This window comes from Echinops telfairi, unplaced genomic scaffold (assembly GCF_000313985.2).
Source record: "Echinops telfairi isolate 266 unplaced genomic scaffold, ASM31398v2 ScPeMD7_31;HRSCAF=116, whole genome shotgun sequence".
NCBI classification, from domain to species: Eukaryota; Metazoa; Chordata; class Mammalia; order Afrosoricida; family Tenrecidae; genus Echinops; species Echinops telfairi.
Window position 1 is genome coordinate 58,909,409 of NW_022103928.1, and position 19,629 is coordinate 58,929,037.

A 19,629-nucleotide genomic window follows, 5' to 3' on the forward strand; every position below is an offset into this window, starting at 1 on the left:
ATGTACAAATGCGCTTTACACAATTGATGTGTGTATGGATTGGGATAACAGTTGTATGAGCCCCTAATAAAATGTTAAAAAAAAATGTCATTTTTAAAGACACTCTAATGAGACTAAGAGAGGGGTATTACTGAGAGAACTTGTCTGCAGCGATCCACTGACCAAAGAGAACATTTAAGCATGTTGTATTTAGACTATACCTGTGCAAGTTAAACTGGAACTGTAATAACAATATTTTTTGACTTAACATTTGTATGTTGTGAGTGATTAAAAATTTTTTAATTCTACCCTCCTCAACTAAAACCCAACTGGTTTGTTTTAATTAAATTTCCTAGTCAGTCATTCTCGGTGTCAACAAAACATCTTTTGGACATATGAAAATGATGAAACATTTGCATACTTTCCATCTCTCATTTCATAGTCATCAGCAGAAAGCATTTGTTTTAGTGTCCATAATAAATTACTGTTACAGACAGGAACTGGAAACACAGGGAACCCAGGACAGATACACCCCTCAGGACCCGTGGTGACAGTGGCGATACCGGAGGGCAGAGGGAAGGTGGGGTAGAAAGGGGGAATGGATCACAAGGATCTACATATGACCTCTTCCCTGGGGGACAGACAGCAGAGAAGTAGGTGAAGGGAGATGTCAGACAGTGTAAGAGATGACAAAATAATAGTAATTTACAAATTATCGAGGGGTTATGGGGGGTGGGGGAGCAGGGAGAGAGGAAAAATGAGCTGATACCAAGGGCTCAAGTAGAAAGCAAATGTTTTGAGAATGATGAGGGAAATAAATGTACAAATGTGCTTGACACAATGGATGGATGGATGGATTGTGATGAAGAGTTGTACGAGCCCCCAATAAAATGCTTAAAACAAACAAGCAGCCTCACTGTCTGGAAGCCAAGAGTTTGGATTTAGGGCGCTGGCCGGGCTCGCTCTCTGTCTCCTCCGCAAGAAGAGCGGCCTGGTCGTTTTCAGCTTCCTGTTTGGCGATGGGCTTTCCCCGTGTGTGACTCTGACTACAGGTCTGTTGTCCCCGTTCATGAAGCATAACTCAACAGGGATTAGGATTAAGACTCTTCCTAAGGTGGTGTGACTTCATTTCACTTAACTGATAACAACAACAACAAAAACGTATTTCACAACAAGGTCATAGATACAGATTACAACTTCTGTTGAGCATATGGTGGGAGGGTCACAATTCAATCCATCACATTAATGAATCATATTAATGTGTTTTTAGCCGCAGAAGTTCAGTCAAGGACACCCTGGAGGAAAAACATGTATCGAAATTGGATAAGCCAAGACCATCTCTTAGTACTGTAAAAGCACATCGGTATGTTCTGTTAATATGACCAGTTATTCTGAGCCCTGAATTTACAATAGACTCGTTTGCCCACTAACTAAGGTGTTCTTAACTATTACATTAGGATCCTAAGATACTTATTTTGATGTTATTAGAAATGATGATGATAATAATAATATATTTCTGTCAATATATTTATAAAATGCTCTAATTCAGAGTTATTTGAAGTAAGTTATATCAGATACAGAGTTATTTGAAATACAGGTGTTAGTTTACTCTAAGGAGCCCTGGTGGCACAATGGTGAAGCCCAAGGTCGGTGGTTTGAACCCACCAGCTATTCCACTGAACAGAGGAGAAGCTGGCTCTTTCCAGAAAGCTGCATAGCCTACTCTGTTCTGTAGAGTCGCTATGAGTTGGAATGAACTCAAAGGGCGACAATGGGTATGGCTCATGTAACTATGAAAATGCGTGCATTTAATGTAAAGAGCAGTGGTCTAAGCAAGAGGAAAGCGGAGCTCTTAATTCATCTTTTGCCTCAGAACAGTGTGTCGGCGTCGAGCTCGGCATCTCTCTGAGCCTGACTTTTCTGCGCCCTGCGGCTGTGCACGTTCTCACCCGCTGTGTTATTTGACTTCTGAGTCGAATGATGAGCTATTACTATGAGGCTAACCGTTAGACTTCTCACCTGGTTTTCAAGGTGACAAGGGAAGCCACACATGTAGCGGGAGGGGTGGGCCAGTTTTCCTGGAAACTTTCCGAAGGGGGGTGGGAGGAAATGTCAGGAGTTTCACCTTTGGAAGGGTTTGATGGTGGTTCTGTGGGTGGAGTTCTTGCCTCCCACATGGGACACGTGAGCGCTACTCCTGGCTGTGCCACCATGCACCTGTCTGTCAACAAAACATTGTCTGTTGCCATAATGTTGAACAGATCCCAGCCGGATTCCCAGACTAAGACATATTAGGAAAAAAAATCAGCTTCCCCCGAAAAGAAAACAACAACAGCAACAAACAGGCACTGAAAACTCGATGGACAGTCTGATGCCCGGGGCTGATAGCAGTCGTGGAGCTGATGTGGGGCCTGGTGGAGTTTTCTTCTGCTGTTGGCATTACCACGAGGCAGGGCAGACAACAATAACTGCCACCCTTGGGGAAAAGCCAGGCTTTTAGATGCTCTGCTAAGTGTATGCCAAATCTACATAAATAACAACAACAAATCCAAGCCCACTGTTGTCAAGCCAATTCCAACTCATGCAGAGCCCTGCAGGACAGAGTGGAAACGCCCCTCGAGGCTTCTGAGACTAGAGACCTTTACAGTGGTCGATAGCAACCTCATTCTCCCGGAAGTGACTGGGCTTAGTTTGAACCTCTGACCTTATAGTGTGTAGTCCACAGCTTAGCCTGTTGCACCCCAGGTGCTTTAAGTTGACATACTAAAGAATTAAATTTCTTCAATCATTTTTAAAAGCTGTCTATTTTGAAGTAGTTTTAGAGTCACAGGAAGCTGAAAGAACAATATTGAGAGATTCCAGGCACCCTTCACTCATTGTAATTAGTGTACAAGATCAAAAGCAGGATATAGCCACAACTCCGTCCGTCATTGTTACCATGACCATCAAGATACAAAACACAGAACAGTTTCTTCCCCACAAAGGGCTTCCTCATGTTACTCCTTTAGAACCACACCCTTTCCTCCCATTATCATTCCCAATCCACGCCAACCACTTCTCTGTTTTCCAGGTCTTTCTTTTTGGTGTTTGGGGCTTGTTATGTAAATAGCGTTATGTAGTGTATGACATTTTGAGATGGTTTGAAAAAAAATTTTTTTTTACTTAGTGTAATGACTTTGAGGGCTTATCCAAGTTGTTGGCTGTATTCTTGGTGTGTTCCCTTTTCCTTGTTGAGTTGTATTTCATGGTGTGGATGCACCACAGTTTATTTAACTACCCACCTACTGGAGGAAGTGTTAGGTGTCTCCAGTTTGAGGCTACTGCTAAATGGCATGTAGTGTGCTATATCTTTATAGTCTTATCATTTCTCTAATAGCTAGTGATAATTGAACATCATTTCACATTTATTGTATATTATATTCTCTTTGGTAAAATGTCTCTTCATGTGTTTTGCTCATTTTCTATTTAGTTTTTTTCCCCTTTTTTCATGCTGCGTTTTGATAGTTCTTTATGTATTCTAAAGGAGTCCTGGTGGCATAGTGGTCTACGCTGGACTGCTAAGTAAAAGATTGGCAGTTTGAAACCACCAGCTACTCCATGGGAGAAAGAAGAGGCTTTCCACTCCTGTAAAGACTTACAGTTTCAGAAACCCAAAGGGGCAGTTCTGCACTGATCGACAGGGCTGCTAAGTGTTGCATTGACTCAATGGCAGTGAGTTTATGTATTCTGGGCACTGGACTCTTGTCTGAATATAGCTCACAAGTATTTTATCCAGCTCTGTAACTTTTCATTCTTTTAACGCGGGTTTTCCCTAACCAAAATTTTATTGTTTCTATTCTCCGATGTATCTTTACTGATAAAAGATAACTAAAATTCAGAGAAGACATCAGTGTCAGACTTCATATTGAACAATCTTGTCCATGTTAAGAATATGAAAATATAAGATTTTGACATTAAAGAAGGATGAATTTTTCTACTATGTTTTAGCCACGATTTTGTCATTGCCATGAAGTTGTTTTGACTCACACAACGCCATGTGTGTCAGAGTAGAAATTCTAGGAAACCAGCCATTGAAAAGACTATTGAAAAGTTTTTATTTTGACTAAATACAAGTCACTAACTTTTTTCTTTTATTAATTGTGCTTTTGTATCCTGAACACTCTCCACCAAACCCCAAGTCCAAAAAGTTATCTCCTTGGTTTTATTCAAGAAGTCCTCACAGTTTTACATTTAAGATCATCATTTTGAGTTATTTTAAAAATAAAATATAAGATTTACGTTGAAAGTTCATTTTATTTTGCTTATGAATAGTCAAATGCTCCAGAATCATCTTTTTGATTGATTTAACCTTTGTTTAAAAAAAAAAGCCATCAGCTGACTCTATTCATGTGGGACCTTATTCTGTTGGATTGTGTTTTATATATAGTCCTCCTCTGTCTGATACCACCAAAGTACCCCTTGTTGTAGCTATATGTAAATCATGAGATTTGGTAGAAATATTCCTCTCACTTTTTTCCTTGTTGTCCAAAAATAAACTAGGTAACCTACTTTATTTCTCTTTTCACATAAATTTTAGAGTAATCTTTCCTATAGCGATCTAAAAATGCCTTAGAGGTATACCAGGGTAAGTAAAGAAGTGTAAGCCTAGCTGGAGGCTATATCTAGAAATAAGAACTTTACATCCTTATGCTTTTATGTGTAACACAGTCATAGACACATTTATTACACAAGAATAGCAAAATTTGAAGTTATTGTTTCTCAACATGTCCTCCATGTAGGTCTATAGACTGCTGAAGAATGGCGTTTCCTTCTGTTTAATAACCATTCTCCGAATAATCCCGGGTTCTTTTATTTTTGCCACATCAAAATGGCAGTTTTGGCATCATTGAAGGACTCAAACCATGTCCCTTTTTAACCTTCTTTGAGTTTGGGCAACAAAAAGAAGTCTGAAGGGTTAGGGTCAGGGATGTAGGGTAGATGAGGTAAGCTTTTCCAATGAAATTCTCACAGGATGGTCCTCGTGACATCTGAAGAACGAGCAGGCACATTATCAGGATCGAACATAAAATTTCTTGGCACAACCTTCCTGGCCCTTATTTCACCAATGGAGTTTTCCGTTTTCTGAAAACCTCTTCCTAACCAGCCCCCGTGATCATCCTGGTCCTTTGGGTAAATCTGAGCCTCAAGAAACAGTTATGATAAACTTCTGAGCTCATCTCTGCCCAGTACACTCCCTAGGAAACCACTGTGGCAATCGGGCCTTTGTTTGCAAGGATCGTAACAAACGTAAGACAAGAATGACGAACTTACATGCAAGAAGCATGTAACTTGCACGAACTTGTTTCCAGCCTTCCACTGATCATGAAGACATGTTTACACGTTTGTTTTTGAATAAACACATGCGTGTATGAATTGAAACCCTGATGGCAGTACTTTTTAACTTACCCTAATATATGAACTTTGAGAGGATTGATATCTTTACTACATAATGTCTTCTAATCCATGAACATGATATGTCTATTCATTTATTGAGATCATCCTTGGTTTCTTTTAACAGTGTTTTGTAGTTTTCAGCACACAAATTCAACGCTATGTGTTTTGTGAGCTTTTAAATCTAAGTATTTTGTTGTAAATGGAATTTAAATTTTAGCTTCTTTTTATTTATCTATAGTATATAAATTAGAACTGATTTTTGAATGCCACCAACTATTTCTTGGAACTTGTTTTAAAATGTCTTGGATTGTCTACATAAATAATCATATTATGTGCAAAAGACGAAGGCTACAATTCTTCCTTCTGATTTGTGTGCTCTGTATAGGGAGCTTCAAAAAGTTCATGGAAAAATTGTTGCATTTTCCCACAAACTTCTTTAAATCTTCCTAGATTTCCTTTTCTCACCTTATTGTGGTTACTAGAACTTTCAGTCTAATATTGAATAACAGTGCTCAAAGTGGGCGTCCTTGCTTCTTACTCCAAAAGAAATTCACTGCAGTTTAGTCAATACTGACTCCCGACCACTTTATAGAACGGGGTAGAACTCGCCTTGTGAGTTTCTGACGCTGTAAATATGTGGGCTTACACCATTGAGCCTGATGTTAGCTGTAGGTTCTGTAATATTCTTAATCAAGCTAAGGAAGTTTTTTTCTAGTGCTCATGTTTTGAGTGTTTTTATCATGAATGGGTGTTGAATTTTGTCAAATATTTTTCTTTTTCAACTGATACAGAATCGTGGTTTTTGTGTGTTTGTTTTGGTCTGTGAATATGGTAGATTATGTTTATTGCTAGATACTCAACTAGCCTTGTATCTTTGGAGTAAACCCCACAGGGTCATGGTGTGGAGCTCTGGCGGTGTAACGGTTATGAGTTGCGCTGCTAACTGCAAGGTCAGCAGTTCGAAACTATCAGCAGCTCCAAGGGAGAAAGACTGGCTTTCTACTCCCGGTAAAAAGTTACCGTCTTGGAAACCCACAGGGGCAGTTGACCCTGTCCTGTAGGGTCTCTGTGAGTTGGCATTGACTCGAGGGCAGTGACTTTGTTTGCTTTGGGCATGGTGTATAATTCTTTGTATAGGTAACTGAATTCTCTGTGGCAATTTTGTTTAAAGTGTCTGTATTTGTAATCCTGAGATTTCTTTTTTGGTTCTGTCTTTGTCTCATTTTGATATTCAGCATCGTTGAATGAATTGAGAAATGTTTCTTCCTGTGTTATTTTCTAGGACAGAATGTATAGTATTAGTGTTAGTTCCGTAAACATTTAGTAGACTTCTCTAGTGAAACTATCTGAGCCTGGAGATTTCTTTTTGGGAGCTTTGAAATTATGAATTGAATCTCATTAATAGTTGTAGTTCTATTCAATCGATCTACTTTAGCCTGGGTGAGAAGGGGTAGTCCGTATTTTTACCGGAGCTGGTTCATTTCATCTGAGTTGTTAAATGTATGTACTTATAGTTGTTCATAGGACTCTTTATTACCCTGTTTAATCCCTGACATTGATAATTTAGATCTTCTTGTGCCGGTCTTGCTAGAGATTTGCCAATTCTCTTGCTCTTCTCAAGAAGATTTTTTTGTTTGCTTTATTGATTTTTGAAATTGTATTTTTGTTTTCAATTTCACTGATTTCTGCTCTTCGTGTGGGTCCGTAGGAGTGGTGTGTGCAATGAAGGAAGAAAGAGAGGACGGACAGCAGGGCAGCCAGGGCTCACCTCCTAATGTCCGAATCAGGAACAAAAGTGAGAGAGCGTATTCCCAATAGGGTTAGATAGTCATGAGGCTTGCCAGCCTCCGGCAGGCACATCCACAATGGCATGGCCGTGACTTAACCTTGAATGGCCCCTGAGCTCACCAGGGGATTCTACGATAAGTATCACAAGGCATCCGAGGGAATTGACTGCTCTGTGAGCGGGAAGGACACAATCGTCTGATTGCTTTTAAAGACAGGAATTCGCCAGCCATCTTGAGCAGCCAGTTGCTTGTAGGAGACATCTTATGATGGAGGGCTCTTGTGGGGACATCTTTCTGTCTGAGGAATGTGTATTTGATGTTATCTCTGTCTCAGAACGGTGGAGATCTTTCTCTGAACCCGAGAGCCGGTCTTTCTAGCCCGCTGTTACAAGTGTCGAGATTAGGCCGCATACATTCCCTTCTAGGTCTCCAGTTTTCCACAGTTTCCTTTCTTCTGTTTGCTTTGTGCTTGTTTTGTTCTTTCCTAGTTTGTGTAGTGTGAGTTTAGGTGACTGGGTTGACACCTTGCTACTTTTCTAATGTACGCCTTTAGTGTTGTTGATTTCCCTCTCTGGGCTGCTTTAGCGACATGCTACACATCTGACATGTTGTATTTTCATTCCATTCACTTCCGTGATTTTTGAAAAACCTCTTTTGACATTTCTTCTTTGTGTTATTTTGAAGTGTGTTGTTCAGTTTATAAGCACATGGACCTTTCTAAGTAATTTTTATAAGTAATTGGACACTCTGCTCTAGAGGGTGGCTGGCCAGGTCTGCAGGCACCCCTTACCCCTGGTGTCTCACTAAATGCATGTTCACCTGAGCTCGTCTCCTTCAGCACGCTCATTCCCATGACGCTCGGCACTGTCCCCATCTAGTGAGCCCTCTTCCTTTCTCCCCTTCTAAAAGAAGCCCCTTCCTCTGATTTATAATGGAGCAGGGGCACTTGAGTATTTTTGACAGGTTCAACAAGTGTAAAGAAAAGAATAAAATATAAGCAGGAAATTAAATCAGTGCTCTAAGGCTATGCTACACAGTCAGCAGCCAAAGGTAGCTATTTGCACAGTTTTTTGGTTCTATTTACTTAAATAAAATGAAAAAATCCAAGTCTTTAGGTCTACTAGCCACATTTAGGCAACTCTTGTATTATAAGGAGACGAGCATGTTTAAATGGTGACCTTGTCCATGGAAACCTTCCCCTCTCCCCTTCTTTCCACTTACTGAGCCTCTTTCAGGAGGGTAGCGATTATCTTTAAAAAAAAATCATTTTATTGGGGGCTCATACAACTCTTATCACAATCCATACACCCATCGATTCTTTTCCTCAAACTCTACCTCATCAGCAAAAACACAACCGAAAAATGAAACCCACTGCCACTGAGTCACTTCCAATTCATAGGGGCCCTGTCTGACAGCATAGAGCTACCGATAGGGATTTCAAAGCTCTGACTCTTAATGGAGGCAGACCCCCCTGAGCAGCCGGGCTGCTTGCACTGCTGATTCGCAGTCAGGCACTGGAACCTCTGGGTTGTCGGTGCTCCTACCTTGCCCACTGAAGTCTTAACTTCTGTAACGTAAATTCAGGAAGATGTGGGAAATAAGATCCAGAAAAGTATCTTCTTCCTCATAAATGAGTGCCGGATGTGTAGTCCTTGAGATGCTGTTGTGGGGTCGATGGCGTAAGAGCAGAAAGGCATGTGTGCAGGGAAATGGGGACCAGAAGGCGTAATGAGCGTGCAGGAGGGAGCTCTGCAGGGGTGTGAGGCCAATAGGTGCTATAAGGGACCCCGGCTATCACCTTTTCCAGTGGTCTGCCCCAGGTTCTTGTGATACTGTTGCCTGTGCCTCAGATGGTTGAATGTGTTATACGAGGGGTATCTACCTCCCGAACAAGCTCCACTGGGAGGGGTTTTGTCGCGTGCATTTTCCTTCCAGGTGAGCATCAAGCACCATGCTCGTAGTGCACCCAGTGACGGCTCCTGGGAAGGTTCTCTCTGGTCACAGTGGGTTTTTTGGTAAAAGCAGTTTCACTTGAACCTCGTGGTTTGTGATGGCTGATTTAAGAGAACATTGTGTGGCTGTGAAATGTTGCTTCCTGCTTGGGAAGAATACTACAGAACCTGTTGTGATGTGGAACACAGCTTACAAGGATAGCGTTATTGGAAAAACTCAAGTGTATGAGTGGGTTTCTCATTTCAAAAAAAGTGAAATGTTGATTGAGGACAAACCTCGTTCTGGACGTCCGTCAACTTCCAAAACGGATGAAAATGTCGATTCGTAGTGCATTTGGAGTTTGTTCCACCAGATCAGACTGTTAATCGAGCTTTCTCTTTAGAGGTTCTGAAAAGATAGCAGAACAGTGTGTGACAAAAAGGCCTGCTTTGTGGCAGACGGGGGACTGGTTTTGCCACCACGACAATGTACCTGCTCACACAGCCATCCTAGTGTGCCAGTTTTTGGCAAAAAAGCCAGCATGCTTCTCTTGTCCCACACACCTGACTCACTTGACCTCGACCTGTGCGACTTAATTGTGTTTCCACAAATGAAGAGGGACATGAAAGGACAGGGATTTGATGATGTAGAAGAGGTGAAAGAAAAAAAACGAGGGAGGTGCTGTCAGCCAGCCAAACAGATGAGTTTGAAAAATGTTTCCAAGAATGGAATCGCAGATTTGCTACATGTATTAAATGTAATGGAGACTACTTTGAAGGTGATGAGGTTGTTTTGTAAATAAATAAATAAATAAACACATGTCTTTGAAGAAAAGGTTCTGGCTTCCTCTGGGTACCCCTGGCATGCCCGTGGAACTCGGCAGTTAGCACGTGAGGGATCCCTGGGAGTGGGCAGCGAGCTCCTGGGTCCTGAGCTTGGTTTAGGTCGCAGGTGTTCTTTGGAGTCGCGTGCCTTTCTGAGGACTTTCGTTTAGGCATCGTGAGGAGGGAGGCGCTACCTACTGGTTCTCCTTGGTGAGGGAGACTCTCATTTGGGGGATATTTGCCGCACTGAGCTGCAAGTTGTGCATAGAACTTTCTGCAGTACTGAAAACAGTCCACATCTGCACGCTCTGCCATGGTAGCCCCGAGGCACGATGCAACCAGGGCGCCCAAATCAATGAATTCTTTATTTTGGTCAAGTAGAGTAAATCAAATAGCTCTAAATATATATAGTCGCATGCAGCTCATGGCTGCCTGACTGCATAGCACAGTGTTAACTTCTGTGTTCATAGTTCACACTGTCCTTTATCATCACAGAACCTAAGGCAATAGTAATACTGAACTGCACCGACATAAACACATAGACTTGTCTCCCCAGAGCAAAAAACCCTCACACTCACCAGCATCAAGTCAAGTCCGACTCATCATGACCCTATCAGACAGGGTAGAACTGACTGCCCCTGGGGGGTTCTAAGCCTCGTCTTTCTCCCTCGGAATGGCTGTTGGTTTCAAAGCTGCAGACTTGCGTGAGCAGCCCAGCTCCTTAACCACTATGCCACCAGGGCGTCTGTCTCCTCCAGCAGCTCCCAGCAAGGTAGCAGAACTTAGGGGTGCTGATATCTTCTTTGTTGCTTATGCACATGTTGCTGAAACATCATTATAACCAGGTCAGGGCTGCAGCTTACGTATGTACTTGTTGTTGTTGTTCTTAGCAAGTCTGCTGATAAGATTGAGGAAATTATGAGTGAGAGTTCCTCAGAGAGTGAGGAAGACGAAGAGCCACCTGATCATCGCCAGGAAGCAAATGCTGATCTGCCATCAGAATATTGGCAGATTCAGAAGCTGGTGAAGTATTTAAAGGTAAGAAAGACTTCTTGTACTCAACTTTCAAGATTCATTTCAAAAATATCTTCCCCCAAATGCATATTCCATTTCCCCCCAAAGGCAACGATTCCTATTATTGTTTAGTGTACATAGGCGGGTCTCATGACCATGAGGTTCCCAAGGTCAGTCTTCTTAAAGTAGACAGGCTGTCTGGCACCAGCCCTCTCTCTGGATAGGGAGAGGGGGTCGGGGGTTAGGCAGTGGTATCCAGTGCAGGGGAATTGCTCTCTCTGCGCCTCAAGCTTGATGATACCGTGGCCATAGAAATGCCCACCAGTCACAAAGGGTCACCACTCTTTTATAGTGAATCCGACTAAGACAATGCAAGAAGTAGCTCTTTGTAGATAAATATTCAGCCCCTCCTGGACAACCAGCCTACTTTCAGTGTGGGACTGGACTTGGCATTTTTTGAAGCAGATTCACGATCCTGATAGATTTTAGCTTCAATTACAGTTGGTAACAGGTAAATGTGAATGAGAGAGATTGGTATGGTGGAGACGTGAGCAGTGTTTACGTGATGGTAAAAGCCTAACCTGTGGCCAGGTGTTTCATGACTCTCACCTAGGAGGTAACACAGCCAAGAACCAACATTCATCTGCCTTCAAAACGCCCTGTTCTTTCCACGGCACCAGACAGCAACTCGTGAGGCAGTGGCTAGTCACAAAAGGATCCTATTTTTCATTTGCTAATTATAAGATTAACAAAGTAGGCTGAAAATTCCCAGAGTTTCTCAAACAAAACGAAACAATGTGCTTTCTCTCAAAATTAGCTGACGTGTTGGGACAATAGGGAAAAATGTTAGAATTTCCCTTTGAGAATTACAGTTTAAAAATCAACACAGAGACATTGGAGGAGCCCACTGATTTCCTGGAAAGCAAGTGCTGACAATGCTTAGGAGAGACGTGGTCCTGGCTGAGCTCATGGGCAGTCTTGCTTTAGCTGTTTGCATGGTGTGTGTGTGTGTGTGTGTGTGTGTGTGTGTGTGTGTGTCTTTGTCGGCTGCTAGTGATGAGGCATTGTGGTGACAATGAGTGTTCATGTGTGCTTTTATGTACAGCACGCTCTGTACAAATCCTTTTCACTCACTGCCATCTCGTCAGTTCTGACGGTCCCAACCCTCTCGGGTAGAACTGCCCCTCTGGGCTTCTGAGACAGTCAAACTTCACAGGAGTGGAAAGCCTTCTCTTTGTCCCGAGGTTAGCCGCCCACTGTGCTGCCATGGCTCCTGACAGTGGAAGTGTAGTCTTATTAAGCTTATTTGGAGTTCCAAATGTTACGTTATTTAGTTCTACCCGTGTAATAGTCTGTGACTGTTGTCAGCAGTGCAGCAGAGGGAAGCCCGGGAGGAAGATGGGAGTGTATGCTGTGGAACACTCCAACATGAAGCCAGTAAACCCATCTCACGTCTGAGTGAGCATGGCCAAAGCAAAGTCAGGGCTACCAAATACAGCACAGAGCAGCGGTTCTCAACCTGTGGGTCACGACCCTTTTGGGGGTCGAATGACCCTTTCACAGGGGTCGCCCGATTCATCACAGTAGCAAAATGACAGTGATGAAGTAGCACCAAAAATAATGTTGTGGTTGGGGGGGGTCACCACCACACGAGGAACTGTATTAACGGGCCGTGGCATTAGGAAGGTTGAGAACCGCTGGCATAGAGCATTTTTGCCATAAGAAATGGTAGTGACACAAACCATCATGTCCAACTTGGCAATACCTTTAGAAGGCTTTTAATGATTTGCCCGTCAATGTAAGATTACACTTATTTTTAAACAGCTGGAGAATTTGTCGTGAAACCAAGATCTGGACTATGAGATAGGACAATGACTGCCTTCTCTGTTCTACAAACAGAGCCCTGCTGGCATCGACCTGCCGGCCTAAGTTAGCCACTTGAAACCCCCAGCTGATCCTTGGGAGAAAGACCAGGCTTCCGGCTCCGTAAAGTCTCTCAGCCCGAGAAACTACAGAACTAGCGCCGCTCGGTTCTCTGAGGTCACGTAGGCGCCGGCAGTCTGTGCTCCATGCTCATCGCCAGCTGAGTTGATGTTTTAAAGTTTCATTTTAAGAATGACAAAGTATTTTAAACATCTTTACATTTCAAAATTAGTTTTCTATATGTTGTGTTAATGCTTCCTCTTGACTGTTTTTAATGGCCAAATATTGGTGTCTAATAGAGATGCATTTTACGTGCACACTTGTTTCAAAGCATATTGCTTCATAGTAATAATAAACTGTATTTATACAGTTTTTTTAAACAATCTCTATTACAGAAAAGTATTATTGCTATGGCTATGCCCTCATTATTACTTAAAAACATGCAAATATTAGCAAAACATTCAGAATAATTTATACGAGACCCACTACGACTGCAGAACTAGTTTCAGTTCAGATCTGTCCTATTTGACAGAGTAGAACGCCCTTATGGGCCTTCCACTGCTGTGGACCGTTCTGGAAGCAGACGCCATGTCAGTGTCTCATGGCGCAGCTGGTGGGCTCGAATGGCTGACCTTTTGGTCAGCAGCTAAGTGCTTTATTCACTGTACTGCCGAGGCGCCTTGAGTGACTCATGATTTGGGGACTCCCATCTCTTATGCACGAATCCTGGAAATTATAGCGGTTGGGGGTTTGGAAGCAGTTGAGTGGAACATAGACAGGATTTCATACTTCTTCACAACCCCCTGGACAGGTATCTTTGTGTAGTGCATGAACTGTACATTTGAACCCAAGACCCACCATGCACAATCCCAGGGCCCAACTTGGGGCCTTCAGGAGACCTGGGCACCTCTGGTCCTTTACTGAACCCCAGGGCTGCCCGTGATTCACCTTCCCTTTATGTCTGAAAAAGCGTGTCATTTGCAGGGCTTGGGGAGGGTCCCATTGCCCCTCTACTCTTTCAAATACGAGTAATTTGAGGCAGGCAGGGTCTGGGGGCCTGAGCATGGCCTTTTGAAAGAAGAGCTGGGAGCACTAATGTTTATCCAGAGGGCCCCGGTCCATTGTGCTCATTTTACTAGTGCAAGTAAACAAAGAATCAGAGGTGCAGAAACATGACTTGTGTCAGGAGGCGGAGGAAGCGAATGGAAGATCCTTGGTGTGGCTAGATTTAGGCAGGGTCGAGATTCAGTCTCTTCATAGATCTAGTGCTTTGGGTGAGGAAATAAGGGGCTCCCGGCTTCAGCTTCCTCCTTGGTCAAGATGAGAAAGCTAACGTGCTCATGATTCAGGAATATTGTGAAAAGTAAGTGGATTCTAACACACCTACGTGCTTTAGCCACAGTACCCAAGAACTTATAATATCAGCTGTGTTGTTTTTACTATAGAAAATGTATCACATGAAGTACTATTGACTTGCACTGGTGGCTCTCCATTTTTGCTTTCAGCTGTCTAGCAACCAATCAAAGGAGAGACATACAGTTAGTTACAAGACTCTTCCCATCAAAGGTGCAAGTAAACCGGTTGTCAATGAGTACAAGTCAGATTGGTGCTAAAAGAGCAGACAGAATCCCACCTCCCTACCATCCCTCACTCGTACCCCCCCTCCCACTCCATACACCTTAGAGCTTGATCAGACAGGCACTGAATGAGATCATGAACATCCTCAATAATGTCCTCCAGGTACACATGACAGAGAGTCTCTCCCCATAGTCTAATTAGTAAATGACTAGTTTCTCAGCTCCTTAGTCTAAGTCCATTTAGTGTTAGGCTCCAAAGGGATATGCTGTCTCTGTCCCAGAGCAGCTGAGGCAAACGTGTACCGATGAAGTGCTACTTAAGCTTGCTCAAGTTATTCATCAATAAATCATGTGCAAATGTGATACTTTTGACCAGATGGTAAATTTCCTGGAATTCTTATAGTTCCCACTGGTAAGTATTCTTAACATACTGGATAAAAGAAAAAGCATATCTGCAAATTATTTCAAGCTTTTGACACAGATACATGTTTTATGTGGAGACACAAAAGGGTACTAAAAGCCTGTGCAATGCAAAATTGAATGTCTCTAGGTAATTTCAAAATAAATATAACTGACCTTTTAATTTGTGAAATTATGCTTTAAACATAGACTTAAACCAGCAGAGAAATGTGAACATCCACCTTCTTACCACTTTCCAAATAGAGCAATGTCTGTGATGGTTGAAAAAAATGTTGATGAGCTCATTAATACTCAAACAGGTCAATGGACTATAGCTTCTTATTTCTCCAGAACTATGAGCTCAGATGTTGGTACATAAGTAAAGAGCGTTTGTTTTTAGTTATTTGGTTTTGACATATGTATGTTTAAACTTGAAAGATTTACCGTATATGCTTGTGTCTAAGCCAAGTTTTTCAGCACATTTTTTTATGCTGAAAAGGCCCCCCTCGGCTTATACTCGAGCGAGGGTCCCACTTACCTGTCTCCAGTGCGGTGCAGGTGTTGTCCGGTCTCTCCTGCTCATCTGTGGGTGCCTGCAGCCTATGTGGGTGGTCCAATGACTGCTGATATCACCGTTCTTCTCTTCTGCATGCCGACAGCCTCTGTGTTGTCCGTATTGTACTGGGCAAGAACCTGCCCGCTTCTGTGGGCTGGTACCCGGGGCGCAGCGCATCCTTGTCAGATGAATGTCGGGTGCAGCGACTCTTCTCCAGGGCTGTGACCCATGACGTAGCCTTGGCAGTCTTACCCGTGCTTGGTCACGCCCTCTCCCCCTTGCTCCCCCCAAGCATTGCTGAATACAAGTACTGATATATCTCTAGTCTTGTATATACAGGACGTTTATTTACCGTCCTTAGTCTGCTATATTTTATTTTTCATTTTCTTATTAACCCCTATCTGGACCCAGTGTTGACTATGCTTGCATAGAGCAGCCTGTGTTAGGGCTCATAATATACATGCTGCGTTGTGTACACAGTGTGTTACTGCATGTGTTGCATTAGCACTTCCCATACATATGTGGTAATTCTGTGTATGCAGTCACACAGAGCATGCAGTAACACAGTGCATACATAACGCAGCATGTACATTATGAGCCCTAACACAGGGTGCTCTATGTAAACAGTCATGTTATCATATTCTGGAATATCATCAGCCTGCCTTAGGCCTCAAACTATACAAGCTGTGTTGTGTACATGTGGTAAGGCAGTGTATGTAGTAACGCAGAGCATGCAGTAACACAGCATGTATAGTTATTGTTGATAACATTGTTTTTGTTGATCCTCTTTTCCACTTACAGAGCTAGTTTACTGTTTTTCTTTGAAATAAATATTCAAAAACATTTAACCTACTGATGCCTCAATTAATGTAATTTTATTGGTATTTATTTTTATTTTGAAATTTACCAGTAGTTGCTGCGTTTCCCACCCTAGGCTAATACATGAGTCAATAAGTTTTCCCAGTTTTTTTTTTGTAAAATTAGGTGCCTCAGCTTATATTTGGGTTGGCTGATACTCGAGTATATACAGTATATATTCTTTCAATCCCTATTTTTAGAATGCAACTTGATTTTTTTAAAATCATTTTATTAGGGGCTCATTCAACGCTTATCACAATCCACACACACATCAATTGTGTAAAGCGCATTTGTACACTCATTGCCCTCATCATTCTCAAAACATTTCCTCTCCACTTAAGCCCCCGGCATTAGGTCCTCATTTTCCCTCTCCCTCCCCGCTCCCCACTCCCTCATGAGCCCTTGATAATTTATAAATTGTTATTTTGTCATATCTTGCCCTGTCCGACGTCTCCCTTCACCCACTTTTCTGTTGTCCGTCCCCCAGGGAGGAGGTCACATATATAGTTCCTTGTAATTGGTTCCCTCTTTCCTACCCACTCTCCCTCTACCCTCCCTGTTTTGCCACTCACACCACTGGTCCTGTAGGGCTCATCCACCCTGGATTCCCTGTATTTTCAGTTCTTATCTGTACCAATGTACATCTTCTGGTCTAGCCAGACTTGCAAGGTCGAATTCGAGTCATGGTAGTGGGAGCAGGGAGGAAACATTTAGGAACTAGAGGAAAGTTGTATTTTTCATCGTTGTTGTATCGCACCCTGACTGGCTCACCTCCTCCCCGAGACCCCTCTGCAAGGGGATCTCCAGTGGCCTACTAATGGGCTTTTGATCTCCACTCCGAACTCCCCCCATCATTCACTATGGTAAGATTTTTTGTTTTGTCTTATACCTGATCCCTTCGACACCTTGTGGTTGCATAGATTGGTGTGCTTCTTCCATGTGGGCTTTGTGAAACTCGATTTTTAAGTGAATGAAAGATTGCCCCTTTGCCCACCAATCTCCAAATGTCTCTCTTCCCTCCCTAAGCTAATGACTTTGCACCTTCATTTTAAATGAAGGAAACAAAACCAAACCCACCGCTGTTGAGCCAATTCCAACTTCCTAAGGTTTCCAAGGCCGTAGCGACTAACACAAAAGGTTTTCTGAGGTGTTGTAGTGGTTACAAGTTGGGATGCAAGATTAGCAATTAGAATCCACCAACAAGTTTCTTGGGAGAAAGATGAGGCTTTCTAATCCTGTAAAGAGTTAGAGTCTTGGAAACCCACAGGGGCAGTTCTACCCTATGCTAAAGGGTAGAGGTTGAAAGGCTGATGAAATCCATTGCTGCATGAATTGAAGGTGGATTGGGTGTAGAATTTAATATCATAGGATCAGCAAATCCAAGAGAAATGCCACAGAGATTGGAGGAGTGCCAAGAAATGGCCGCTCAGCTTATAGAGTTTAGCAGGATCTCAAGAGTCTAGGTGTAGACTCGTCGTTGACCTGCACCGTGGGGATATTCCTGGATCTGCCCTTTCCTGGCATCAGCCCCAGGCTCAGCTGGGCTTCTGTCACTCATAACAACAAGGGGGCATCTCTCCCTCCTTCACATAGTTTTGTCCATCTGCTCCCAGCTAAACAAGGGCTGGGTCCTGTTCATACCAACTGGACATTGGAAAGCTTGGTTCTTCTGTGGCACATGGGTGAGGAAATGCTGTGGTGTGTCTGCCATGTCTTTAGATATTTGGGTCTTTGGCTGGGGGAAAGGTGAGGCTGCCTGACCCTGTAAAGATTCACCGTCTTGGAAACCCTAAGGAGCCATTCTACTCTGTCCTATGGGGTCGCCACAAGCGGGAATTGACTCAGTGGCAGTAGATTTTGTGCTTGTTTGTTTAGCTGGATCCAGGTGGAGACTGACTGGTTGTTGTTTAGCACGATTTCCTCATGTGTTAGTCTGGGTAGACTAGAGAAAAAAATCCAGGGAGACGCTCATATGTGCGTAAGGTGTATAAGAAAGAGTTTTATGTAAAAGAGCAATTGTATATTGAGAAAACATCCAAGCCCAGTCCATAATTTCGATATGGGGTATGTTGATATGGGGTAATATATTAATCTTTAGACTCACGCAGCTATGCAATGATGCTGAGTGCACGAATATCACAGACAAGTGGGTGGAAAGTCTTGTGGATCCAGTGGTGGTGGAAGCATCTCAGTGCTGGCGTGGGTCTCCACGTGGATCCTCCAGCTCCAGGGCTCTGGCTCCATCAGTGTTAACTCCATGTGGCTTGTTAACAGGAATGTCTTGTAGGGAGACAGAGAGAGTGGGTCTGCCCTCCAGTGAACTATTTATCTCCTTAGCTCCCTCAAATGAGGTCAACAAGCTGCAACCTGATTGGCAGGATAAACTCCACCCCTTTGCAAGTTGATAGGAGATTATGTAACTACCACACCTAAATAGATTTCCCCTGGGCAGTTGTCACAAAGGTGACCACACTCAATGGTGAGACACTCACAGATGTAGGCAGAGGGAAGGAGTTTCTCTAATATAAATAAAGTATGCACCTTGTTTGACCAGGAAAATTTAAGAGACTCTACAGCCTACTCCTCTGTGGAGAGTGAGCTCACTGTGAAAGCCCAATGCTTTTCTTTTAGAAAGAATCTTTTAAAAAATCTTGGAGCAAAACACAAAACTCTAATAAAGACCAGATTTGCTGGATGGATAGAGATGGGTGGGACCCTCAAGACGATGGCCCCTACTCACCTGTAAAATCTGGAATTGAACTCACCCACTTTGCGCAATTTTTTGAGGGGACTAACCCTAGTAGGGAACGACACACACCTTAGCATAGCCAACCATTTGAGATCCAAAGGGCAGTGTTTCCCCAATGATGAGGTTCGGGATTTCCCGAAGGAAGGAAGGAGGAGTGGAATCAGGCAGTGCCGGGAGGGAGTCGGTGAGTGATGTTACAATGTGGGCATCGCAGTGAATGAGGTGGAGGGGAAAGTGTATGTGAATTGTTGACTATACGATGGATCCACTCTGTAAACCTTCACCGAATTCCCAATAATAGAAAAAAGAAAAGGAACCATTCTAACTTGGAAAGCCATGCTGATTGTTTACGTACTCAAGCAAACTCCCAGAGTGAGGCGGGAGAACGAGTCCCATGCCGGGAGGAACACTGCTCCCACACGTACTGTTCCGTTGAGGCCAGTTAACTTGAAGGTGTCTGAGAGGCACAGAGACTAGGAGGACTTGGGACCATACAGAAGCGAAACTACCTGCTAGAGGCCAAGCGATCCAGCAACATTTCCACACACAGAGTTTGCATTTATGTTGCCTTACATGCCTGTATGGAAGGGAACACATT

General features: G+C 43.1%; 1 protein-coding gene across 1 annotated transcript in view; it reads left to right on the forward strand.

The window, feature by feature from the left end:
- Positions 1 to 19,629, forward strand: part of ODAD2 (outer dynein arm docking complex subunit 2) — a 139,416-nt gene that overhangs the window by 22,636 nt on the left and 97,151 nt on the right. Inside the window, exons 9-10 of the mRNA XM_045289841.1 lie at positions 1,250 to 1,342; positions 10,846 to 10,993. Of these exons, the coding sequence (XP_045145776.1) occupies positions 1,250 to 1,342; positions 10,846 to 10,993 (241 nt within the window). The remainder of the gene's footprint in view (positions 1 to 1,249; positions 1,343 to 10,845; positions 10,994 to 19,629) is intronic.